The following is a 26,826-nucleotide window of genomic DNA, read 5'->3' on the forward strand; positions in this document are numbered from 1 at the left end:
GCCAGGCAGAATTGCCACTTATTGGTAGTCCAAGGAAACTATTCATTTACATGTGTACGTTGAGTAAAGAAATGTAAACAAACTGACTGTTTTTCTCCTTGTATTGCACAATCAATAAAATACAAGAAGTAAGAGACTATAAATGAGTCCCTGATTGAGTTTGTTGTTGAGGAGTCTGATGGTGGAGGGGGAGCAGCTGTTCCTGAACCAAGTCAATTCTATGTGTTTTTCAACATGACAAAATAAAATCACAATTGGAGTACGACTACTGTTGCTATCCACCCACCCACATGGTCAAGTACCTCTTGCCTAGTCTGTGCTTCTTACATTGTAGATGGGGAACAGAGAAGATCATTATAATATTCTTTGCCAGAGACATTGTACAATGTACATTTGCTCCAAAAGTCTTACTTGCTGCAGTTGAACATCCATAATAGTAAACATTAAATTAAATTGAAAAAATAAATAGAGAAGATAGGTAATAAATATTCACAGTTTCCATAATGCAAGGAATAAAAGTGGTGTAACAATAGTTCAGGCAATTCTTTTGTGGTGTTGGAACAATCCATGATTAGGGTAGCAAGTGGAGATTCAAGATCCTGATAGCTGTTGGAAAGAAACTCTTTTAGAGGTGCTGGCCTTCAGGTATCTAAATCTCAAAGATTTTGAGGTAGTGTCCCCTATAGATGATTTCAATGGATGGGTAGTCTGAGCACTCAGGCAGAATTGCCACTTATTGGTAGTGCAAAGAAACTATTCATTTACATGTGTACGTTGAGTAAAGAAATGTACATAGCACTCAGCTATGTTTGCTAACTTCTGCAGCCTTTCTGTGTTCCTGGGCACTTGAATTACAAAACCAGGCTGCAATGCAAACAGTCAGTATACTTCCAGTACACCTGTTGAAGTTTAAGAGTTTTAGATGGCATGCCAAATCTCCTTAAAAAGTAGAGGCATTGATGGACCTTCTTCATAGTTGCCTCAATATGCTGGCTCAAGGAGAGGTCCTCTGATATATGGACTCCCAGGAACTTGACAGGACTAATCCTCTACAGATAGTGTCTCTGGTGGGGATTTTGGATTGATAAATGTTTGATAATAGCCCCAGTGACCTGGATTGGATCCTGTTAATGTGCTGTATGGAGCATGCATTCTCCATGAGCACATGGGCTTCCCTGGGGTGCTCTGAATTCCTTCCTCATCCCATTGATGTGTGGTTAGGTTAATGTAAGTCACCCCTTGTGCAGGTAGGTTTGTGGCAGGGGGAATCAGGGAGGAGTTAATGGGCATGTTTGAGAGAACAGGGATATACTTGGGGGAATTAAATTCTCGTGAGTGGTCTGAGAGCCATCGTAGATTGATGGAGCAAATGACCTCTTTCCATAAAGGAAAAAAAAATGAGTATGAAATAAAATTTGGAATTGTGCTTAAATGATTGAGAATTAGGAAATACAGGAAATCCATGGCCTGTGACCTGATCAAAGTGAAGAATGAGCATTGAGAGCATCAAGTCCCTTCATCAGGAACATGTGGAATCCCTGTATAGGTACAGGAGAAGTACACCAGCTCCCAAATTATCCACCCACACACATGGTCATGTACCTCTTGCCCAGTCTGCGCTTCTCACATTGGCCTCAGAACCCACAGTGTATGTATGAATGCTATCGGGTTCTTGAATCTTCTCCCAGTACCTTAACTGTAGTGCCTAACCACAAGTTTCTCCAGGTCCACTTGCACTAATCTGTCTGCACGATTGAAACAGAACATTCTTGCGCTATTGGAACTGTGAATATTTATCCATCCTTTAAAATGTATTTTTATTTTTTCTCTCTCGTGGTGCATTATGATCATTTGTTAGTATGTCTTACATATTGGCATGGCTGCAGCAACAAGATTTCAATAGCGTAAGTACACGTAAGTATATGACAATAAACTCTCATCACCTGATCTCATCCCCAATCCCATGGGACTACCTGCGAAAAAGGAGGAAAGGAAAAGCTTCTCATAAATTACTTATATGAGTGCTTGCAACTCATTAAACACATTGACGGTGAAATTTTTTCCACCTCATTCGTCTGAACAATAACAATTCATAACCAGGTTTTTCCTAACTGATTCTACTGAAACTATGCTACGATAAAGGATTTGGTCCGCATTATGATCTGATGTCTCCTCTAATGCAGGATATAATCTTGGGCATGTGCCTGAACTGGTTTGCCATGGAAATCAGGGGCATCTTGACTGTCTGGACTATTTGGTGCTGCTGCTTATTTTCATATTTTGCTGCGCTCTGCAGCATCAGGGGAAGAGGACTTGATCAGCACTAAGCATAGCCGGCACCATGTTTCCTACCTCCACAGGCTTCCTAAAAGTGCCAGCGTTAATAGCTTGCATCCATGTCTTTGTCAAGATCTCCCTGGCAACCTCCTGCTAGATTGCTGGATGGTCCTCGTGCCTGATACGCCGTCAGCAGGAATCACTTCTCATCAGCTTGCTCAGGTTCATCTGATCATTTGGAGAATTCTTTGCCCTCTCCTCAAATTTACAGGTCGCATTAATTCAGCAGGCAGAATCTTCCTCCGGGTGGAAAAATGTTGAAGGAAAGAGAAACAAAAACTGTAGAGGCTGGAATCTTAAGTAAATTCTTTCTTTCTTTTCTTTGGCTTGGCTTCGTGGACGAAGATTTATGGAGGAGGTAAAAAGTCCACGTCAGCTGCAGGCTCGTTTGTGGCTGACAAGTCCGATGCGGGACAGGCAGACACGGTTGCAGCGGCTGCAGGGGAAAATTGGTTGGTTGGGGTTGGGTGTTGGGTTTTTCCTCCTTTGCCTTTTGTCAGTGAGGTCACCTCACTTAAGTAAATAATGAACTGCGAAAAGGTCTCATTGGGTCAGGCAGGCATCCATGGGGAGAAATGGTCAGTCAGCATTTCAGGACAGAACCCTTTATCGAGACAAAAGTGGGAAAGGGAGATATCAAGGGCTGGAGGAGGGCCTATGAGGTGACAGGGTATTGAACAGAAGGTGAGAGAAGTGGAGAAACCGGTAGAGGGAGACACCACTGGGAGGAGGGAAGGAAAGATAGAAAGAACTGAAGTAGTTATAGAAGAGATGGAAGCAGGAGAACCAGATGGAGGTTAGGGGAATACCAAAAATTAGAAAAATGGGCATTCATCCATGAGGATTATGATGTATTGGTGCAAGACTGCTGTTGCATTATATAGTCACTTTCGAGCTGACTACAGATATCACATTTGCAAGGCTAAATCTTGACATTACAAAAGCTTGGAATAGATCAATAGTATCCACTTTTAGTTCCAATGAAGGGTCCTGGATCTGAAATGTTAATTCTATTTCTCTTTCAACGAATGTGGCCTAAGCTTTTGAGGGATTCCAGAATTTTATGTTTTTAATTCCGATTTCCAGCACTTCTAATATTGACATAATACACTCTCAGACAAGAAACCTCAACAACACTGATCTGTGAATCTCATCATTAAGTTTATCATATTCCTTTACATTTATTTTCCTTTGAAACTAAGACTAGACTCGCTGTGGATTGGTTTGCTGTTTAGGAATGCCTGTCTTAAGAGCATCATAATTAATTTTTACTGGAAATAGATCTGCCTTACTAGACCACTGAAGTAACTGACATTAGCAAACATTTAGTTCCTTACAAAATATTTAGCACTGATATTTACAGGGTAATTTTAAGGTAAATTGAGTAAGACATTCTCAGCATAACTGTGAAGAGTCCTGCACCTACCTTGATTTTATGACGATGGAAGCTAATAATAAAACATTGTGCAATGTTATGCTGCAAAAAAACATCACATGGTGCACCTACCAGTTGTCTTGAGACTGAGAGAGCACAGTCTATCTAAATTCTCTCACACATCAACACTTTAGGAATTGTTGTATATTCCAGTAGTTAGAATATAAAACGTGGAAAGTACAGCACAGGAACAGACCATTCAGCCTGCATGTCTATCCTAGCACAATGCCCAAGTTAAATTTAAACTGCTGCTTGCACAAGTATGTATCTAGAAGCTTCTTAAATGTTGCTGTTATATCTATTTCCACTAATAGTCCTAGCAGCCCATTCCATGCAAGCACCATCATCTGTGTAAAATAAAACTTTCCTGGCACTTCTCTCCACCCTTTACTTTATATGTATGCCCTCTAGTGTGTGATGTTTTTAACCTTGGTAAAAGATTCTGTCTACCTATTGTGGTACAGCAAGCAAACACAAAACTCAGCAAAGACTGAACAACAGGCTTTAATTCATTAAAAGTCTGTATACCAGTTTCTGTCCCGATGGGTCCATGAGTGACTGGCCCAGGAGGGGCCGGCTCAGGTTTATATTCAGGTTGGTTGATTGACAACCAGCCAGGTGGTCAGCCCCTTAGGTGGTCTTCCTGCAGGTACAGAGGTCGCCCCCTGCAGTGGTCATATTACCACATTCACTCCCTTCTTAGAATGAGTCCCAGTGTGGGTGGGGGGGGGGGCGGGGGTTGAAAGATGGTGCCGGATGGTATTTGCAGATTCAGGCAGTCCGGTGGCCATCTGAATCTCTGAAACTGTCATGGGATTGGCACCTGGTCATAGGTCAGTGAGGGTGATGTTGCCTGGGTCCTGTGTGGCCGGCAGTGTGGGCAGATCAATTTCTGTCTGCATGTCTGTCCACAGGGGTGTTGCCAGGTGGGTGTGGTCTGTGACGAGTGGTGCCCTCTGGAGGGGCAGAGGGAGTTTGGCCCCCGAATCCTGAGAGGGCTAAGGGTACCCATGGTGGGGAGGTTGAGCTGGGTACTCATGATGTGGGGGGTGGGGCCTCTGCTGGTGCCAGATCCCTAGTCGAGATGGTGACCTCACAACCACTATGGTACCTGACGTACGCATAGTTCTGGTTGGCATGGAGGAGAAGCACCTGCTTGACCAGTGGGTCGGACTTGTGGGCTCGCATGTTTGTGGAGGAGCAATGGTCTTGAAGATGTGAGCCAAGTTGGGAGGGGGACACCAGTCACCAAATTTCCTAGGGAACGAGAAAAGGCATCCATGAGGGGTCTGATTAGTAGCCTTGCACAAGAGTGACCTTATTGCATGGAGTGCCTCAAACTAGTAGTTCGTGGGATAGATTTTGAGCTTTAATGTCTGGGCCACATTCAGGTGCACCAAGCTCTCAGTACTACCGCTATTGAACAGACATTTTGTTACCTTCCCATTGATAGTGATGCCCATCATTGAACGCCCAAGTCCATGGGGAATGTTCCTTTTTAAGGTGTTGGATGCTAGGACCATCTTGGGGTCGGAGTTGCTGCTCCCTGATGGATATGGTGAGTAGCAGCCAGCGGCTTCCTTCCGGGGCATGGGGTGCATCGGGTCGGCAGTCGGGTATGCACCCATGTTGACCACTTCATCCGTTGCATCAGTCAGTGGCCGGCTGGTCCAAGATGGCAGCACCCGGTGGACACACATGGCATCAGTGCAGTCAGGCAACCTGACTGGCAGTGAAACCACAGATGACATAATTTGTGTGGGCGGAAGTCGTCTGGAGGAAGATGGCAGTGCCTAGGGTGAGCACACTGCAGCGGTGCGGGTCAGTGGCTGGGTCGGAAGTGACGTCGGGATGAGGGCTGAAGTGGCGGGGTGAGTAATGGTATTGCCTTGTCCTTGCGCGTGGCGGCATTCGGGAGGGCTCCCAGCTGGTCATGGAGGGCCACAGCACTCCCAACAGGCCTGGAAAGGTACACCTTGGCGAAGTGGTGTTTCTTCCTGAATCGGGAGAAATGTGAATTCCTTGCTGGGCAGCCTTTGCAGGATCGCCATCTGGCCCATACCAGGGCCTGCAGTACTTACAGAGGTGAGCTGTACCTCTGGCTGAGATCATTTCCTTCATGTAGGGCCCTCGGCAACAGTAATGGTTTGCATCTGCCAGGTAGGAGGTTGGGGGAGACAGACATGATGAGCTGCAGCCTCCAGGGAGCAGAGTACCTCCATTGTCCTGGTAAATGAGGCAATGTTTTCCTCCAACAGCCTCTGTCAGGAACTCCTCAATTGCAGCCCTTGCTCCACTTTCCTTTTGGTCACCCCGATCTTGGTTTGGCACGGGCGGGCTAGCTCAGGCAGGGTCCCCACCTGGCTGCTGGACCTGATGCTGAGCAGATACTGGGAGTAGACTACTTTTGTTGGGGGCTTGTACATGTTCTCCAGGACAGCCATCGCAGGTTTGTATTCATTGCAGTCTCTGATGGCTTGGAAAGTGTGTGGACCTAGCTTGGTGCTGATCACCTCAGCCTGTGTTTGGATGATCGCTTCAATCGTGTGCTTCTAGATCTCGAAGCGTCCTGGGCATCGGGGTGTTTGGGAGGGGGGGGGTCGATCTCCAGGCTTCCAATCATCAGAAACTTCTCCATGGCCTTTAAAATTTTAATGGATTAAATTGTAGTGTGCTGTGGAGCAGCAAGCAAACACACAACTCAGCAAAGACTGTATAACAGGCTTTACATCAGTTTCTGTCCTGATGGCTCCACGAATGACTGGCCCAGGGGGCTGGCTCAGGTTTATATTCAGGTTGGTCAATTAATTGGAGTCAGCCCCTTAGGTGTTCTTTCTGCAGGTACAGACAGCACCCCCTGCAATAGGCTGGTGGTCACATCACCACACCTATCAATGCCTCTGAGAATTTTATAAACAGTGGTCATTTTTTGGTTGCTATGAACTGAAATTTAAAAAAATGGCAGTGCAGCCAAACTGTTGCAAATGCAACAATGCCGCTGGCAGTAGGTCTGGGAGAGTGGGGAGCGGAGACAGTGGTACCCCATGGCATCCTACCACCCAGACCTACTGCCAACAGCTCCATACAGGCTTTAAATGACCTGTTAAAGGAGCCAATGGTGTTTTAATTAAAATCCTGTGAAGATGGGGTCTATGCCCAAGATGCTGGTGCCTGTGTTTAACAGTGGCCTCAAGGGGTTGTATACTCTGGGGGGAGCAATGGACTGCTTCCAGACAACAGTAACAGGAGAAAATCCCCCGTTGAGAAGGGGAAGGAGAGATGACCCCAAGAATAGTGACAGACCAGCAAAGGGCTTTGCAGCTGATGGACACGCACAGGCAGCAAACTGTTGCCAACTTGTGGCCACAGAACCCATACAGGCTTTGGGCTGCTGGCAACTTGAGGTCAAAGAACTCACACAAGGTAGCATGCTGCTGGAGGCTGGCTCATGAGAAAAAGGTATTGGAACTGAAAGGGATTTGAGAGGATGCTGAGGGCAAGAAGGGCTCTCAATTGGCCCTGGGCGCTGAAGACTTCCTCATCACATCAGAGGTTTGGATCTGGGCTCAGGTTGTCGATGGTCAAAACTCAACTGGAGTCTTGTGTAAATACAGAGGCTGTGGAATCACTGGAGGCAAATCAATGCACACTCAGTGACTGGGGTGACTCTTTTTCTTCTCTTTTTCTGACTGTAAGGGGCGCCAGCAATGCTAATGGCGAATCTTTGTCTGCCTTATAGCAGACAAAGGGACATTTTTGTGTAACATTACATTTCTGTTTTATTACATGACAATAAATTGTAACTGATCTAAAATATTTACCCTTAATTCTAACTTCAGGTGATAAAATTATTAAATTTAACACTGAACTCATCCTGCAGGTAATACATAATGCAAAGTGAACAGCAGAATGGTTAACTGGCATAAAAGTGGTTTTGGTTCCATATGGCAATCCCATGTGACCAAGGAGGGTTGAAAAAGCTGTTCAAGGTCACAAACAGGTGGTCCTTGTAGGAGGTTCTTTTGGAATGTTCTTCCAGCAGTAAAACATGGGGTATGAGTGCCTAAATTTTGGGGAAGCTCCTTGCATGGTCAGAATCAAAGTAGTCAAAGTTTTCCTGTAACACAGAGCAACAGTGAGCACCTGAGCAGGAACTGGGAACGAGCAGGAAACTAGAAATAGCATGGAGTGGGAGCAGACTGAACCAATCCTGAGGCTAGGAAGCCAAAGGCAACTGTGACTTTGATTGATTGCCCATACACATGTTGGAGATGCAGTTAAGACTGTTGGACACAGATCTTGGTGAGGCCTGGTTTGCCATTGCTTCGCAGAGTGGTGACCAAGCGCATGAGGACTTCAACACTGAGCTTCTCCCATTGTACTTGTGGCTGCCTGTGATGATCCAATTCCATGTCACCCGACAAGAGAAGGGTAGCATGGTGGCACAGCTGGTAGAGTTCCAGAGACTTGGGTTCAATCCTGACCTTGGATGCTATTTGTACATTCCTCTTGTGGGGATAGAATTTTGACATTCAGAACATATTTGGACAGATTTATGAAGAGGTGGGGCTCCAAGGGATACAGGCAAAATGCATCATAAGAGCTTGAGGAGGATGAGGAAGGTAAAGCTTCTGGACCCGACCTTGACAACATTTTTTAAGGAGCATAATTGAGGGTGTCCTGTGCGGCTGCACCATTGTGTGATTATGGTAGCTGCAAAGCATTGGATGGTAACTGTTAATATTTATTAGGGTGATGGGGGTCTTTTATGATTTTGGCTGCTTTCTTGAGATAGTGCCTCAGATAGACGTATTCAGTAGGTGGAAGGTCAGAGCCTGCAATGTTTGATAACTTCTGAAGCCTTCTGTATTCCTGGGAATTCGACTACCCAGACAGGAGTTTAAACCAGCACAAAATAAGCACATTGAATCCGATGGAAAGTTTGGAGTTGGTTGGGAGGAAGTGGAGGTGTTGGGAGGGGCATGTTAAATTAGTGAAGAGCTTGAGGGACTCAGGATTCAAATGAACAATTAATAAGGACACCAGCTGAGATGATTAACCATTCCTCTGGGTGGGTAGTTTCTGACTGTGGAATCTGATTCCTGCAGCTTTGTACTGCCAGGGATAGGACCATATTTCCTCCCCTGATGCAGATGAATATGCTGGTCGACACCAAAGCATAAATCAGTTCTACATATTTGAAACAAGACTCATGATTTAGAAGAGATTTCCTGTTTTTGCAATTTAGTTGTTGAAATTGGCTAGATCTGTGCATTCTATTAACCCATTTCAACTTTCCTCTCCCTCATTTGTGTTTTGATGTTTTAGGAGGGGAAAAAAGTGGACTATTTATTATTCAACATCACATAAGAATATAAAACTAATCAAGAGGGACTATGGACCATGAATACACTTATAAATTGTTGCCAGGAAAATCAAACAGAAGTTATAGTATACACTGGAAGATTTCACCTGCCTTTAGCCTTTCAATCATGATGAAAATGTGTGCACAAGAACAAAAAATATTGTACAGAACACAAAATATGTATATTATCAATAAGTGCAGTGTTTATTGGGTAAGCCAATATTTTATTGGAAAGCTAGTACACGGAACATGCCCAGAATGTAAGATTTCACTAAAACTAAAGAGAGAGGAAACACCAAGAGTCAGGTGAGGTTTTGGTTTAAAAAGAACTTGCCTTGAAGAAGAAACAAGAAAATGTGGGATCTGTCTGTGCCGAGGATTGAAGACCATGGAGAAAAAGTCCTTTTAACTTCCAAGTTACAGATGTGATACAAGGGAAGATAGTAGAAGCACGACTTATATAAATCACATACTCTCAGAAATCCAGCATGATTTGTTAACAAGCATCTCCCTCATAGGGTAAGGCCTACAAGTCAGATGCGTTTAGCAACAGGTAAAGAGTGAATTTCAGAAAATGGAATCACCGAAACTCCTCTCCCCTCCTTTCACTCCATCTGTACTTTCCACTGCCATGGGGAAAAAAAAATCACCCAATGTGTTAAAAGACTCATCTCACCATAGGCACACTCTTTTCTTCCCTCCTCCAGTTGAAAAAAAGACAAGTGTGAAATCATGTACTACCAGATTGAGAACCATAGAAGCACAGAACTCTACAGCACAGAAACAGGCCCTTTAGCCCTTCTAATCTGTGCTGAACTATTTTTCTGCCTAATCCCACGGACCTACACTAAGACAATATCCCTCCGTACCCCTCCCGTCATGCAACTGTCTAAATTTTTCTTAAATGTTAACATTAAGTCAACATTTACCACTTCAATGGGCAGCTCATTCTGTGTGAAGAAGTTTTCCAGAATATTCCCTTTAAATTTTTCCCCTTTCACCCTTAATCCATGTCCTCTAGTTTTTATTTCACCAAACCTTAGTGGGAAAAAGCCTACTTTCATTTATTCTATGCTCATCACAATTCTACATACCTTTATCAAATCTTCCCTTATTCCTCTGTATTCCAGAGGATGAAGTCCAAACCTGTTCAACCTTCCTGAAGTCCATGCAACATCCTTGTAAATCTCTTCTGCACTCTTTTAACCTCATTGATATCATTGATATGCTTCCTATAGATTCAAAGATAATTTCTTTTCTGTCAATATTAAACTCATGAATTATGATCAAATTCCTGTCAGAGCCTCAGAATTGTGCAATCACATTCCCTTTGCTCTGTACCAATTGAACCCTTTCTCTGTAATTTTGCACTTCCGTACGAGTTTTACTTGCTGCATTATGGGATGTCCCACTGGACTGCTTGCAAAACAAACATCCTCACTGCACTTTGGTACATGTGATTGTAAATGAACTTGAAATTAAAATGGATGGGAGGTGGTAAACATGACCATTCCTAGATTTAACCTCAGCAGATCTGACAGTGATTGAGTGATTCAAGGCAGGCACATGTTCATTTCAGAATGTTTATCTTCAGTAAGGCTGAGTTTGACTGCAGGTATTGAAGTTCACTCCAGGTACCTGTACAAGGGTTCTTCACAACAAAACCAGAATGTGAGCAAAGCAGTGATGGACAGGAAAATTGACAAGCTAACCAGACAATAAATATTGCACCTTTACACTAAAATTTTGATTCACTCTGTGAGAGGTTTTCATCAGAGGGAGCTCGATTGATGAAAACTTTTGGGAGAATCAGTGCTAATTTACCCAATGCTATTCAATTTTAATACTTTTGAACTTCTGTGCTTGATTGCAGCTGTAATAATGATAGGATAGTCAAAGCATTGTGTTGATATTTGAATAGTGCATTGAAGATTAATTTTAAAAATTGGACACACGAGGGGCAGGGTGCATACAAAATAGAATGAGTTCAAAAGATTTCTCTATTTTGTATTTTCACTAATATTCTTTCAACTGAAAACAATTTTATTAGAAATGTTGCTAAAAATATAGCTGCTAAAAGGTTAAATTAAAAGTATGTTTCTAACATTAAATTTATTAAACTGTCACCTTTTCACTTGTGACTGCCTTCTTTCACAATTACAAGGACATGCTGCCAAGCTCACTCAAATAACATGCAGGGTTTGCTTTAAAAATGGTACATGCTTTGGTATTTGTCACTGAATAATAACTGCAGCTTCCTCTGTTTAAATGGGCATGCACCTTGTCGCGATGGTCATAAATGTGATTCCTAACATTTCTTTGGCACTGACAGTTTGATGCAAATAATGAACTGCTGCCCTTCATAATTAAAGTTAAAATGAATTATACCCGATATATGTCCTGCAGCAATGTTGCAACCATTTCTTTGTTTATTCTTTCCTACAAAGGCTTTGTACTTGGCAATTATTAATTTCTTATATTAAATTTATTTTTATAAATTGGCTGTATTCTGTTTTATAAATCATGCTCTAAAAAGTGAGTTTGAATTTGACAAATTTATAAATTTTTCAAATATATCTGCATCGTTGTAGCAAATAAGAACTTTGGAATTTGCCATTGTAGTATTTCAGAATCAGATTTGTTATCATGAACATGTATCGAGAAATTTGTTGTAGTACTTTGCAGGTGCAATATTGCTGTAAATTACAGTTTTGTAAATACAAGATTTAAAAATAATTAGTGCAAAAAGAGAAAAAAATTAGGTAATGTCTCTTGGTTCATTGTCTGTTCAGAAACCAGATGGGGAAGGAAGAAGTGCCTTCAAGCTCCTGTACCTCCTTCCTGATGGTAGCAGTGTGAAAAGGGGATGGTCTGGGTTGTGAGGGTCCTTGATGATAGAGGCTGCTTTCTTGGGACACGACATCTTAAAGATGTCCTTAATGGAATGAAAACTAATGCCTATGATGGCGCTGGCCGAGTTTACCACCCTCTCTAGTCTCTTCCTGTCCTGTACATGAGCACCTCCATACCAGTCAGTTGTAATGGATAAATATTGGGAGAATTTGGTAAGATTAGTGGATCATATACATACACACATTTTAAAACAGATCTTATTTGAAAGACTGAAGAATTCATATTCAGTAACATTGCAGGATCTCTGGAGAATCACAAGTAGGTGCTAATTGAAATGATGTCATGAAATGAATAGCCATTGTTTTGGAGACGAAAAACTGGTTGTTAAAAAGTACTTACAGTTTGCTCACAGAAAGGTCACTCCTGGGTTTTGTTTATCTAAGACAACTACTTGACCAAGAGAGAAGAACTCCTGTGGTTTGCTGAAGAAGGTGGGGTTTTTTTGCAAGCGAGAGAGTCACATGGGCTTCCTGGCAGTCTCAGAGAGAGAGCATGCGAAAGAGATGAGCGCGAAAGAGATGAAACCAATCTCAATAAGCTCTCTCAGCTTGTGTGTCTGACACTGAAAGGAGCTGAACAATGCAAGCCAGGAAGAGCTGGTTAGAAACAAAGTTCCAGAGCAATGGATGGCTAGAAGTGCTATCTGTCTGATGTTTCTCTTGGAATAAGGGGAACAGAAAGGTAGCCTGAAGAAAGAGGTTACCATCTGGAAAACCCTAATGGGGAAAGTTTTATCAGCAAGACATTCAAGTGACTAATGGTGGTACCTCAGTTGTGGAAACTCTGGAACAACAAATCTCTCTCTGCAAACACTACAAGAACCTTCCTGAGCGGTAAACATTTACCTTTCGAGCATCAAAGCCTGGTGAACTTTATACATGTTAAATTCTGTGCACAGTATAAAAATTGCCTGTAACCAGAGAACATGGAAGAAGGAGAAGTGAGATTGAACTGTGAATCAAAGAACTTTTAAAAAATTTACACACACATTACATACATGTGCACTTAGAATTAGAAGGGGGTTAAATTGGGTTAGTTAAGTCAATAGTGATAAGTTAAAGTTTGATTCTATTTTCATGTTTAAAGTTGATTAAAAACAACTTTTGTTTAAGTAACTACTTGTCTTGGTGAATGTCTATTGCTGCCTGGGTTTGGGGTCCTTTGGGCTTGTAACAGTGATTCAACTAGCCAAAATGCTCTCCACAACTATAGAAATTTACAAGAGTCTTTGTAACACATCAAATCTCTTCAAACTCCTATAAAAAGGTAGCCGCTGGCGTGCCTTCATTATGATTGCATTGACATGCATCTTCATAAATGTTGGCACCCAAGAATATGAAGTTCCTTCTCCTCTCCACTGCTGGCCCTTGAGGACTGGCTTGTGTACTCCTGGTTTCCCCTTACCGAAGTCCTCAATCAATTCCTTCGTTTTGCTGATAATTGAGTTCAAGGTTGCTACTGTGACACCACTCACCTAACTGATCTATCTCAGTCCTGTGCATTTCCTCATTGCCGTCTATGATTTTGCAGATGATCATGGTATCATCAGAAAATTTGTAGATTGCAATTGAATTGTACCTAGCCAAATAGTCATGGGTATAGAGAGACTAGAGGAATAAGACTAAACATACATCCTTGAGGTGCACCTGTGTTGATTGAGACTACAATGTGGAGATCCACACTGACTGTGGTCTTCTAATGAGGAAGTCAAGGATCCAGTTGCAGAGGTCCAGGTTTTGTTGATCAGTACTGAAAGCTGAGCTGTAACTGATGAAAAGCAGCCTGATGAACAGTGTGCATTGCTGTTGCCTAGGTGATCCAGGGCTGAGTAAGAGCTAGTGAGATTGCATCTACTGTGGAACAATTGTGACAGTAGGCAAATTGCAGTAGGTATAGGTATGAGTTCATTCTGGCTACGACAAACCTCTCAAAGGACTTCATGGCAGTAGAATACAAGTTCTACTGGGTGATAGTCATTGAGGCAGCTCATTCTGCTCTTTTCGGGCACTGGGATGATTGATACCCTTTTGAAACATGGGAACATCGTCTGCAGCAGTGAGTGAGATTGAAAATCTATTTGTGCAATGAACAATTATAACATTGCTACAAATATTGTACATCTTTTAAAAAGGTTCATGATCTGGGCATCACTATAAAACCAGCATTAACTGCCAATGTCAAATTGCTCTTGAGAAGCTGGTGGTGAGCCACCTTCTGAATTGCTGGAGTCCTGGTGAAGGTGCTCCAACAATCCTCTTGAAGAGGGAGTAATATGGAGCACAGCCAAGGAACATGCTCATCAGCCCAAGCATCTGTGCCAAATATTATATCCAAATAAAAAAACTGTTTGCACTTGCAATCCTCCATATTCATGTGTCTATCTAGAAGCCTCTTAAACACTACAATGGTAACTGTTTTCACCACCACCCTTGGCAATCCATTCCAGGCACCTCCAATTTTGTGTAAAATATTTGCCTGCACGTCTCCCTTAAACTTTACCCCCCCCCCCCACCTTACCTTGAACACATATGCCCTTTTGTGTTGGCATTTAAATGCTGGGGAAAAGATTCTGACTGTTCTCCTTTTCAATGCCTCATAAACCTCTGTCAGATTACTCCTTGGCCTCTTGCACTCCAGAGTTCTGGATTTAGATCTAGCAATGTTGAAAGATTGGTGATGCTCATTTCGCATGTTTGGGACTTGGAGGGGGCTGAGGCCATAGAACCACAGAAAACTATAGAATAGAAACAGGCCCTTCAGCCCATTTAGACCATACCAAATTATTCTGTCTAGTCCCATTGAACTGAACCTGGACCATTGCCCTTCCTACCCCTCCCATCCATGAACCCATGCAATTTTTTCTTAAATGTCAAAATCAAATCCCCATTGACCACTTCAGCTGGCACTTCACTACTCTCTGCATGAAGTTTCCTCTAATATTCTCTTCAAATATTTCACCTTTCACCCTTAACCCATGTCCTCTAGTTCTTGTCTCATTTAACCTTGGTGGAATAGCCTGCTTGCATTTATCAATACTCAATTTTATGCATCTTCATTAAATCACCCCTCATTCTCTGACGCCCAAGGGAATAAAGTCTTAATCTGCTTTCCTGTGCTCCGCTTCCCTAGCTGGAAAAGCTGCTCGCCAGCATGCTGGATTAAGTGTTTTACAATTTCTTGGTCAAATTTGCCGATGTCAGATTTTCAGCCTTTATTATTAATCCCATGTCAATTTCTCTGTATTCCAATGTCCAACTTCAGTCACTTGTGATAGTGGTAAGCCATTGTTATTTTCCTTACAATCTTTACATTATTGAACTATTTAACCATAACCATGTAACCATATAACCATTTATGGAGCGGAAACAGGCCATGTCGGCCTTTCGAGTCCGCACCGGTTCACTAGAACAATTCCACTAGCTCAAACCTGCCAATAACCCTCCAACCCCCTCAGCTCCATATACACATCCAACCTTCTCTTAAATGACAGAAGGGACCCTGCCGCAACTACCTCATTCGGAAGATCATTCCGTTCTGCCACCACTCACTGAGTGAAAAAGCCACCTCTAATATTTCTCCTAAAGTGTTTCCCCCTTACCCTTAACTCATGGCCTCTTGTTCCAACCTCCCCTGCCCTCAGGGGAAAGAGTCTGTTTATGTTTTTTAAATACCTCTATCAAGTCCTCTCAGTCGTCTACGTTCCAATGATTAGATCTGATAGATTGCATAATTAACATGAGCATGCTCTGACTGAAATAAGCCTTGCTTGCAGGCCTTGAGTCTGTCTTTTCAATTCAGTATGAAACTGAGTGAAGCACAATCTATAAAAATGTTTAGAATGCTGTCTGTGGTGCTACCACTATTGTGTATAAATGTATATATGTGCTGTATGGCTGGTCCACCCCCTGAAGCTGTAACTCCTCCCTTCTGATATCCCATTAAAGGCTGTTATGCCCAAACTCCTCCCTCATTTCCAGACTTGGAACCAGGCCAGCAACATGCAAGCTGTACTGACACCTTCAGGTGATTAAAGCCTATTAATCACAATTGTCTGATTGTGGTTGATTAGTACTATAGTCTAAGTACTCCCCAGCTAATTTGTAAAGATAGACTATTAATTCAGATTGAACATAATTCTGATATAATCCCTGGAAGGAGGGGAAATGGAAATTAAGAGAAACTAAGTTCACCTCATGCAAAGTAGCCAGGACATTTCAGGGGTATTTTTGGGGGGAGGGGGTAAGCAGTGTGGTGCAGAGGACACAGATCATAGAACAGTAGATCACAGAAACAGGCCTTTTGACCCTTAAGTTTATGCAGTAAACATGATGCAAAATTACTCTAAATCTTTTCTGTCTGCACATGATCCATATCTCTCCATTCCCTGCATATTCATAGTCTATCTAGAAGCCTCTTAAATGTTATGACCATACCTGCTTCCACCACTACACCAAGCAGGCACTCTTTGCATCCTCCCCTCCCCTTAAACACAAGTAATATTTTTACACTGAGAAAATAATTCTGACTGTCTACCTTATCAATGCCTCTCAATTCTCTCAGGTCACTCTCAGTCTCTGATGCTCCAATGAAAACAACCCATTTATCTAACTTCTCTTTGTACCTCAGCTCCTTTCATCTAGGCAGCATCCCAGTAAATGCTTCTGTGCCTTCCTGAAGCCTCCACATCCTTCCAAAGGACAAAGATTGCACACTATGCTCCAAGTGTGGCCTAACAAAAGTTTTACATGACTTCCTTATTGCTTCTTTAATGCCCGAGCCAATGAAAACCTTTACCACCCTAGCCATTTTCAGGCTGTTATGGACTTGGAACACCAGGTCCCATGCAGCAATGCTGTTCAGAGTTCTGCCATTAATTTGCTTTTCCCGAGCATTTAACCTTCCAAAAGTGCCCTTGTCCAGATTAAACTCCATCTACCATTTCTCTGCCTGTATCTGTAACTGCACATATCCTGCTGTATCTTTTGATAGCCCTCTGCACTGTCCACTCTGCATCATCTGTAGACTTACTGACCCTTCCTCCTACTTTTGACTTGGACCACATTCAGCAGAGCAGCAAGAGGAAGAAGAGTGATTTTTTTCCATCCTCATGCAACCTCAACAAAGGCCACTTGCTACTTTGAAATATACCCTGGATGCACTAGTGATAGTGTTGGGTGAAGTCTGATGAGGGGTAGCTACAGGATATTGATTCCTTGGCTTGGTTGCCTGGTACTAGGTTTCAAAAATAAGGCATCAGTATCCAAGAATGAAATGAAAAGAAAGCCCTTTATTCAGATGGCAGGGAGTTATTGCAATTCTCTTATCAAGAAGGCTGTTGCAGCTCAGTCACTGAGTATATTCAAAAAAGTGATTGATAGCTTTTTGGACATTAAAGAGTAAGTGTGGAAAAGTAATGGACAAAAATCAACAATAATTTGAGTGAGAGACAGATACCCATCAGGGGAGAATGGCCAATCCTTGCTTTTATTTCTTGTATTCTTGTAAATTGTTAACATTTCTGAGAAGCAAAAGTTCATCACATTGGATATAGGAATAGATGAGACTCTCACCAATCTATAAAATAAGAGACTCACTTGTACCTTAACATTTGATTCAGAGCCCTTTATGGATGACATAATTAGCACAGTGGTTAACGTGAGACTTACAACGCCAGCGACCCAGGCTCGAATCTGCCACTGTATGAAGTTTGTACGTTCTCCCCAAAAGCCAAGAAGGTTTCCTTGGGTGCTCTGGGTTAAAGGTTAATTGGGTGTAATTGGGCAGCATGGATTTCAATACATGGAATCTGTTGTGTTGGGAAGAGTATCTGGTTCAGTGGATTCACAGAGAGAGGCGTCTGAACACAAGAATTACAATCACAAGAAACTAATGAACACAGGAGAAACAGAGGAGAATGTCAAATGGTACTCAATTACTCTACTACTAAGCATTGATTATAGACATTCAGATTGGACCCAGGTTGGACTTCGATACCAGTAGCTGTCTATACGCTCACACTGGTGTACACACTCTACAGACAGGGACTTTCACACATACTCCCGGTTCCCTGTACCAGTGGGGGTGCGTCTCTCTACAAGTACTGATCTATCGCAGTACTATGGCTCAGCTTAAGTGTCGTGCACATCTTACCCGCAACACTTCCTGTGATGTCCACAGTAGCGACCTAGCGTGGAGTGGACCGGGGCTTGGACCACAAGGCAGAGAGAAAGAATGTGCTATGTGTTGATGTTTATATGCAGTTCTGATCTGGGAACCTAGCCAATAATGACTCTAGGTAATTTAAATGAGCCAATGGCAAGTTGTGCACTAATAGGTGGCTAGAGTCCAACCTTGATTGACAGGTGATGCAATTTCCAAATAAGTTTCAAACAAGGAGGATACGTGACCACCTGCAATCCACAATATTCCAGACAGACAGCGAGGTCATGTTTCTTCACAATCCACATAACAGAATTGGCTTCTAGCACGTTATAAAGAAAATTTAAAAATAAAATATCTGAATTTAATGAAAAGCCAGTGATTTCATTCTTAATTTATTTTATTACATTTAATTTTAATTTAGAGATAAAGCACAACAGGCCCTTTTGCATGACGAGTCTGTGCTGCCCAAATACACCCAATTAACCTATCAACCCAATATGCCTTGAAATGTGGGAGAATACCAGAGCACCTGGGGAATACCCACAAAGACCAGGGGAGATTTGAACCTCAGTTACGATAACCCCTTTGCTAACTATATAGTTCTTGCTGTATTTAAACCAGGAAGAGAGTAGAGTTTGAGGTTATCTCTGACCTTTATGCTTCTGATTCCATCTCTGCCTAGCTCTATGATTTGTCCATCAGAGGACTTATTCTAGCAAATCCCCATTTATCTTCAGAGGATTTGCTAGAATAGGTACAGATAAACTATTCTCACAGATGAGATCAACTCAAAACAAATTAAGATATCTTCATCATTTAAAATGAAATTGGACTGAAGATGAAACCACAAAGCATTGAATTCACACTTTGATTTCCAAGGCTTGATCCATGTCCTGCACAGATTAAATAGGGCATCCTCCCTTGTGTATTCTAGTTCTCTTGAGAGGAAGGCTATAATTCCATTATGCTTTTATCATTACATTTTAGTGCCTCCTCAATAGCTTTAAGTGATTTGAATGCATAAATACCTTAATCCTTATATTCCTCTGTAGCTTCTATCATTACCATTGACTACACTGAACTGCAATCCTAATGTTTCTTTGTACTTTTTTTTGATCACAATGTATCATGACTCTTAATTTAATGTCATTTTGAAATCTGCACAAACAACTTGTTCTTTCAGTTACTGAAATACATGACAAAAAAAAGGATCTTCTTACAGGTAATGGGTGAAACTTAATAAATTAAAATTTTGATCAGTGCGATGTTTTTGGAATGGGGTGTTTGCCTCAAAGTATCCTCAGTGAGTTTATATCAAAGACAGGATGTGATGGTTCATAGTTTGATTTGTTGCATGATTCACAGGCAAAGGAGGGTTTAATTCAGCACATACAATAATGGCCGTCAGTGCACTTGACCATCTTGGATTGTGTTTAGAACAGATCATGTTTCTTTGAGGCAGGTGAAGTGAAGGGAGCATTGCCAATGAGTCTTGAATTAGTTCCTTGATTTGGAAAGTGTTTCCAGTCCAGGTGTTACTCAATTATTGTCACTGTTTAAAATAAAGAGGCGAGGGTGCTGGATCCAGAAAGTGTTTCTTGAAACCTTGCAGCAGGTTTGGAGGGATCTGGATGGACAGATGAGTGCAAGCTACTGGCAGCTTACACTGCTTTTTATTTCAAAAATAAACTCTATCCACCAAAAGTACAAAGCAGTACATGTTTTCCTTTACATTCATAGCATTATCAAGGCTATATATTCTACTTAATTCATTCTATGTACAAAGTATCAATACCACTCCTATTACTTCTTTGAACAAAACCTTCTCCAAGTGTTTGCAAGGCTGTTACTCAGGATTCATCCTCTCAATAGGCTTTTTCAGGTGCATTCTCCACTAAGAATGCACCTGAAGCAGCAGCAGTGGTCCTTTAAATTGCAGTTCAGGTGGCAGCGTGGAAAGTGCAGCGCTGGCCACCTGAAAGGACACCTGCGCCGGCCGGGATGCGCATCTGTGCGCATTCCGGCTCCTGTCCCTTGGGCTGTCAAGTCAGGATGGCTGGCTGTCAGCTGGGACAGCCAACGCGGGCTATCAGTACGGGGACGTCCCCACATTGATCCCGCTGCACCACTCACGAAATCAGTCCCCATACTGTCGGGGGGCTGATGCGGGCTATCAGCGCGGGGACGTCCCCACACTGAATCCACTGCTCCACTCTCTCCCCACTCACGAAATCAGTCCGCACACTGTTGGGCAGCCGGCGCAGGCTATCAGTGCGGGGATATCCCCACACTGATCCCGTTGCCTCGCTCTCTCCCCACTCACGGGGCTGGAGTGGCCGGCGGGTGAGTACGGGGTCTGGAGCAGCTGGCGGGTGAGGAGGAGGCGCTCGAGTCGGATACCAGCATCGTTTCGCCCAGCCCCTTCTCCCCTGCAGGCCACTCCAACTCCCTTCTCCTCACTCCCGAAATCAGTCCCTACAGTGTGGGGACAGTCCGTGTCGGCCACCCGACAGTGTGTGGACTGGGAGAGAGCTGTCAGTCATCCGAATGCAGCCACTTTTAGGCGGCTGGGGAGGCCACTGTGCTGCGGGGATTATCCCTTTTGGAGGAGGGTAACCAAGCTTGCCTTGCAGGCACCTCAAGAATATTCAAGTGGCCTTCCCACAGCCGCATTTTGCCAAAATATGTGGCTTTACAAGTGGGGCAATTGGCCACCTGAAAGTGCCTAATGTCCAGTGATGGTAGGTGTGGTGCGCTGTTAGCCAGAATCAGACACATACAAGGTAAAGACTGTACTACAGGCTTTAATCCACAAAGACTTCCACAGAGACAGGCTGGCTGTAGCTGCAATAACTCTGGAGGCCAGTCCAGGCTTATATCCTGGAGGGTGATTGACACCCGACCGGGTGGGGCTTGATCTATTCAGGTCAACTGATTGACAGCCAGCCAGGTGTTGTCCTGTCCCCCTTACTCTCCTGCAGGTTCAGAGGTTGCCCCCTGCAGTAGGCCGTTGGTGTACCACCACAGCAGGACCTTAGATTGCAGTCCTTCTACACAATGGTTGCACCAAGTTTTAGCATGTAATCTTGAAGTCTAGAATTTGCCAGATGGCATAACTCCCCAATGGACATTTCCTTACACCAGCAGAATTTGGGCAGACCAAAGAGCAGAGTTCACCGAGTTGATGATCTTCCAGGAGTATTTGATTGTCTGTCTTGGTGTTTGTCCCTAGGAACAGCCCATGGATCACAGAATTCTGTGCAAGATGAACCTAGACAAGGACCCTTTCAGCCTTTACTGGAATTTCTCTGCAAATGCACTATTTACAAATGCTGGGGGGGGGTTGCTTCCACCCTATTACATCCTTTATTTTTAAAAAATATAAAACCTATGACAATATCCTCCTTTTGAATAGCTACCCTATTCTCAACAGTAGAGGGAGAGTTCAATTTCTGTCCCCTACATATCACATACAAAAAGATATAATTTGTGGTGATATGTAATTATAGCACTAGGTCACCAGGGGTCTTCCCGGTGACCTTTTATATAAAGCAGTCCAGAACTACAGTCTAGCCTTCCAGGTTTATCTTGCAGAGAGAAAAGACCTCTTAGTGTACATATTAGTTTATTAAACCTGTCTTATACTCGCATTGCTGGTGTGGCTATTGTCAGTACAATTTAATAAACTAATATAACTACTATTATGGAAGCTGCTTCTGTTCCAATGCGCAAGGACAGAGACGGCGAGGAACTGCTGTACTGGAATCATGGTGGAATGCGGGGAAGACCACAGAAGTACGATAGGGCAGGTAAGAAATGGCCAAGAGCCCTGCCTGCCCGTGGGTTTGCTGGTACAGGTGCCACCAACCCTAAACCCCAGTCCGATCAGAAAGGGGCCACTACAAGCGCAGGTGGAAGTATCTTCACAAGTCATGCTCCCGATCACCACGTATGTGCAGAATTCCCGACCACTCCAGAGCCAGGGAAAGCAGACACCGCTACCGTCACTGCTCCAGCAGCAGTTTCCTCAGTACCACGGAGACCTGATGCTACTGCTGGGATCCCCCCCTAAGCCCGCCTCAAATGTCCCAAAGCCAGAGACTCAGCCAACAGCCCCAAGCACCCAGGTTACTCCTCCAGCAGACACAAGCCCCACAGAGGCTCTATCAGCAGCTCCCAGAACCCCAGGGTCCGCCCTTGCTACACCTAAGGGACCAGAGACTGCGGCTTAGCCATGTGCTGTGACCTGACAGGCTGGAGCTCGACCCCAGAAATTCCGGAGCCAGCACGCACTTCGGCCACTGGCAGAGATGCTTTCTGAATTACGTGGAGGGTGCTGAGCCATCAGATAAAGAGCTATTAATGCTGCTGTTAGCACAGCTGGGAGACCACCCTTACTCTCTTATACAGGATGCCAGGTCCTACCAAGAGGAAATGAGCATTTTACAGAGGCATTACAGTGAGGGGCATAGTAAGCTCCACTCCCGGTACAGGCTCATGACCAGACTTTATATTCTCTCTGAAAGACCTGGCGAGAGCCAGCAACTTTAAAGCATTATCAGCTCAGGAGTATGTGGAGGACCTTGTTCAGAACAGAATTGTTGCAGGCATACGGTCCACTGAGACGAGACATCGATTGCTGGAGAAAGGAATGGTGGGGCTAGATGAGGCAGAGACTATTGCAGAAGCTTTAGAAAGCACCAGAAAAGAATTGGAGGAGACTATTGCAGAAGCTTTAGAAAGCACCAGGAAAGAATTGGAGGAGTACTCATAGGACCCTGGGGCTGGGACAAACGTCACACTGTTGGACTCTCTAGCCCCACGAAAAGAAAAGTATGCTGCCTCACAGGAATTCACAGCAGCATCAGCACACCTTGAGGGTCCCAAGTGCTTTTTCTGTGGACAAAGGAAGCACCCCAGAGCCCTCTGCCCTGCCAGAGAAAATGCCTGTTCCAACTGTGGAAAACGTGGGCATTATGCAAAAGTCTGCAGAAGCCCCAAGGCCACAACCAAGGCCCATTCTAATGCTAATGAGAGGCGGGAAAGCTCTTCTTTCTCTACAGACAAACAGAAGAAGAAGAATGCCATGTGCAGCCGGCCATCTTGGACAAATACTACAAAGCAGAGAACACAGTCTTCAGGACATGAATATGACGCTGAGTACTATCGGATGGAAGGACACAAAGGGCACACCAGACTTGCTTCCCTACGTATGAATCAGGCAAGTCCACACAATTTATCTGATGCCATTGTGTGCATCAAAATGAATGATGTGAGGGTAAATTGCTTAATAGATAGTGGAAGCACTGAAAGTTTTATTGACCAAGGGTTAGTCAACTGCCTTGCCCTCCCAACATGCCCGAGTGAGCACCAGATCCTGTTAGCAGCCAGCAGCCTTGCGGCTGAGGTAAAACAGTTTTGCAGGGTTACTCTAGAAATCCAGGGCACAAAATACAAAGGATTCAAATTACTAGTACTCCCTCACCTCTGTGCCCCGGTACTATTGGGGTTAGACTTTCAATGCCAGTTAGAAAGCATTACAATAGTGCACAATGGGCCTCACCCCCCACTACGCCTTACAAAGAAACAACACTACACCCTGTCTGTCCTGAACATAGAACCCCCTCCACTGTTCACACACCTGACCCCAGAATGCACACCAATAGCCACAAAGAGCAGGAGGTACAGCTCGAGGGACAGAGCCTTCATTAGGACAGAGTCCGCAGGCTACTACAGGAAGGCATCATAGAGCAGAGGACCAGCCCCTGGAGAACCCAGGTGGTTGTAGTAAAGTCAGGAGAAAAACTGCGCTTATAGCCAGACAATCAACAAATTTACACAACTAGATGCCTACCCCCTGCCATGCATAGCAGAGATGGTCAACAACATTGCGCAGTATAAGGTGTTCTCCACCACAGACCTGATGGCAGCATACAACCAACTGCCCATTAGAAACTGTGATCACATTTACATGGCATTTGAGGCAGACAGCAGGCTGTATCAATTTCTGCAACTCCCCTTTGGTGTCACCAATGGAGTGTCCCTGTTTCAGAGAGAAATGGACTGAATAGTAGATGAGTTCCAACTGAAAGCCGTATTCCTCTACTTAGACAACATGACAATCTGTGGCCACACTCAGGAGGATCATGACAGGAATTTAAAACGCTTCTTTCAGGCAGCCAAGGAAAGGAACCTAACATACAACAGGGACAAATGTGTCTTTAGCGCCAGGAAGTTGCCAATCCTGGGCTACATAATGCAGAACGGGGAAATCAGCCCAGACCCAGCCCATATGCACCCTCTCCTAGACCTCCCAGTGCCACAAAAACTGAAAGCTCTAAAAAGGTGTTCGGGACTGTTATTACGCCCAATGGGTCCCCAACTACACCAACAGGGCCCACCCACTTACAAAAGCCTCCGTTTTCCCACTGTGCTGAGCAGCCACCAGAGCATTGAGGGTCATTAGGAACCATATCGCTAAAGCTACCATGCGGTCCATAGATGAGCTGATCCAGTATCATGTAGAAATGGATGCATCCGATGTGGCTCTGGCAGCCACCTTAAACCAAGACGGAGGTTAGAGGTAAGACACTCAGCAGTAGAGAAGGAGGCCCTAGCCATTGTGGAAGTAGTAAGGCACTGGCGACATTATCTGGTGTGCAAACACTTCACCCTCGTCAGGGACCAACGGTCCGTGGCTTTTATGTTCGATAACCAGAATAGGGGGAGAATTAAAAATGACAAAATTCCGCACCGGTGGATAGAATTGTCTACATTTAACTATGACATTCTATACCGCCCCGGGTGACTCAACAAGCCCCCGGATGCACTGTCCAGAGGCACTTGTGCCATCCTTAACCACACATCCCAGTTGCAGAGCTTGCACAATGAGCTGGGTCACCCGGGGGGGGGGGGGGGGTCACTAGACTGTTTCACTTCATTAAAACCCAAACCTCCCATTTTCAGTAGAGGAAGTGAGGTCAGTGAACAAGGGCTGCTCCATCTGTGCGGAATGTAAACCGTAATTTTGCCGGCCAGACAAAGCCACCCCAATAAAAGCTACCAAACCTTTTGAGTGCCTCAGCATCGATTTTAAAGGCCTGCTCCCATCCAATAATAGAAATATTTATTTCCTAAACGTAATAGATGAATATTCCTGTTTCCCCCTTAACAATCTCGTGTTCTGACGTATCAGCAGCCACTGTTATAAAATGCCTCCAACCCATCTTCAGCATTTTTGGGTACCTGAACTACATACACACAGACAGGGGTGCTGCGTTCATGAACGCAGAAGAACAGCAGTACCTGCACGAGAGAGGGATTGCTACCAGCCGCACTACAAGTTACAATCCCGGGGGAATGGACAAGTCGAAAGAGAAATTGCCACTATCTGGAAAACGGTCCTCTCGACTTTAAAAGCAAAAGACCTGCCTGTTACTAGATGGCAAGAAGTGTTGCCAGAAGCCCTACACTCTATACGTTCTTTGTTGTGTACTGCCACTAACATGACCCCACATGACCATATCTTTTCTTTCACAAGGAAACCCATGACGGGCACAGTGCTGCCTAAATGGATGATGACACCGGGACCTGTTCTCCTGCAGAAGCACTACAGACCCCACAAAGCGGACCTGCTGGTGAATCAAGTGGAGTTGAGGCATGCGAACCCTCGGTACGCCTTCGTCACATTCCCAGATGGAAGAGAATACTCGGTGGCCACCAGGGATCTCACGCCGGCTGGATGTGTGAACAACGCGGAGGAAACACAGATGTCTACGAATCAACAAGGAGCGCAGCAGCAGTCACTAGAACAGTCGTCCATCGAGTCATCCCAGAGGACTATACCACCCACCCCGGAAATCAGGGCCCTGGGTATGCCCACCCCACAAAATATCACCACCCTAGACTTGATGGCAGGACCTAATCCCATACAAGAGGATCCCCAGCCCACATGGCCACCTAGTACTTCCCACTCCCACACCTCCACCAAGAAAGGGCGAAAGGCAGACTGCACTCCCCACCCCTATACCACTGCCGAAGAAATCCAGAAGGCAACAGAAGCCACAAAAAATTTTGGACTTATGAATTTACAAACAAGGGAAGGAGGTCGGGGGAGGGGGGGGGCGGGGGGAATAACAATTTTTTAAAGGGGGGGGGTGAATGTGGTGATATGTAATTAGGTCACCAGGGGTCATGTAATCCTGGTGACCTTTTATATGAAGCCGTCCAGAGCTACAGTCTAGCCTTCCATGTTCGTTTTGCAGAGACAAGACCTCTTAGTGTACATATTAGTTTATTAAAGCTGTCTTATTCTCGCACTGCTTGTGTGGTTATTGTCAGTACACAATTTAAAATAAATATACAGTATTTTGGAATTTACTAGGTTACAGGATAACATTCAACAATGTCAGTGTTTATGAGCCCAGAGAACCCCAAAACCCAGCAGCAACAGATATTCACCAAGACAAATGGTTACTTAAACAAAAGTTGCTTTTAATTGTCTTTGAACATGAAAACAGGATCAAACGTTAACTTATTACTATTAACTTAACCCCCTTCTAATTCTAAGCATATTTCTATGTAATGTGTATGCAAGTTCAGAAAAGTTCTTTGA

At 44.0% G+C, this 26,826-nt stretch overlaps 1 protein-coding gene across 6 annotated transcripts in view; it reads right to left on the bottom strand.

The window, feature by feature from the left end:
* Positions 1-26,826, bottom strand: part of LOC138751303 (E3 ubiquitin-protein ligase MYLIP-like) — a 190,300-nt gene that overhangs the window by 87,629 nt on the left and 75,845 nt on the right. Inside the window, exon 2 of one of the 6 annotated variants that reach the window (XM_069913430.1) lies at positions 10,232-10,369. The exons of the other annotated variants lie outside the window; for them this stretch is intronic. Within the exon in view, the coding sequence (XP_069769531.1) occupies positions 10,232-10,369 (138 nt within the window). The remainder of the gene's footprint in view (positions 1-10,231; positions 10,370-26,826) is intronic. 6 annotated transcript variants of the gene reach the window in all.

Source organism: Narcine bancroftii, chromosome 1 (assembly GCF_036971445.1).
Source record: "Narcine bancroftii isolate sNarBan1 chromosome 1, sNarBan1.hap1, whole genome shotgun sequence".
In the NCBI taxonomy this organism is placed as follows: domain Eukaryota; kingdom Metazoa; phylum Chordata; class Chondrichthyes; order Torpediniformes; family Narcinidae; genus Narcine; species Narcine bancroftii.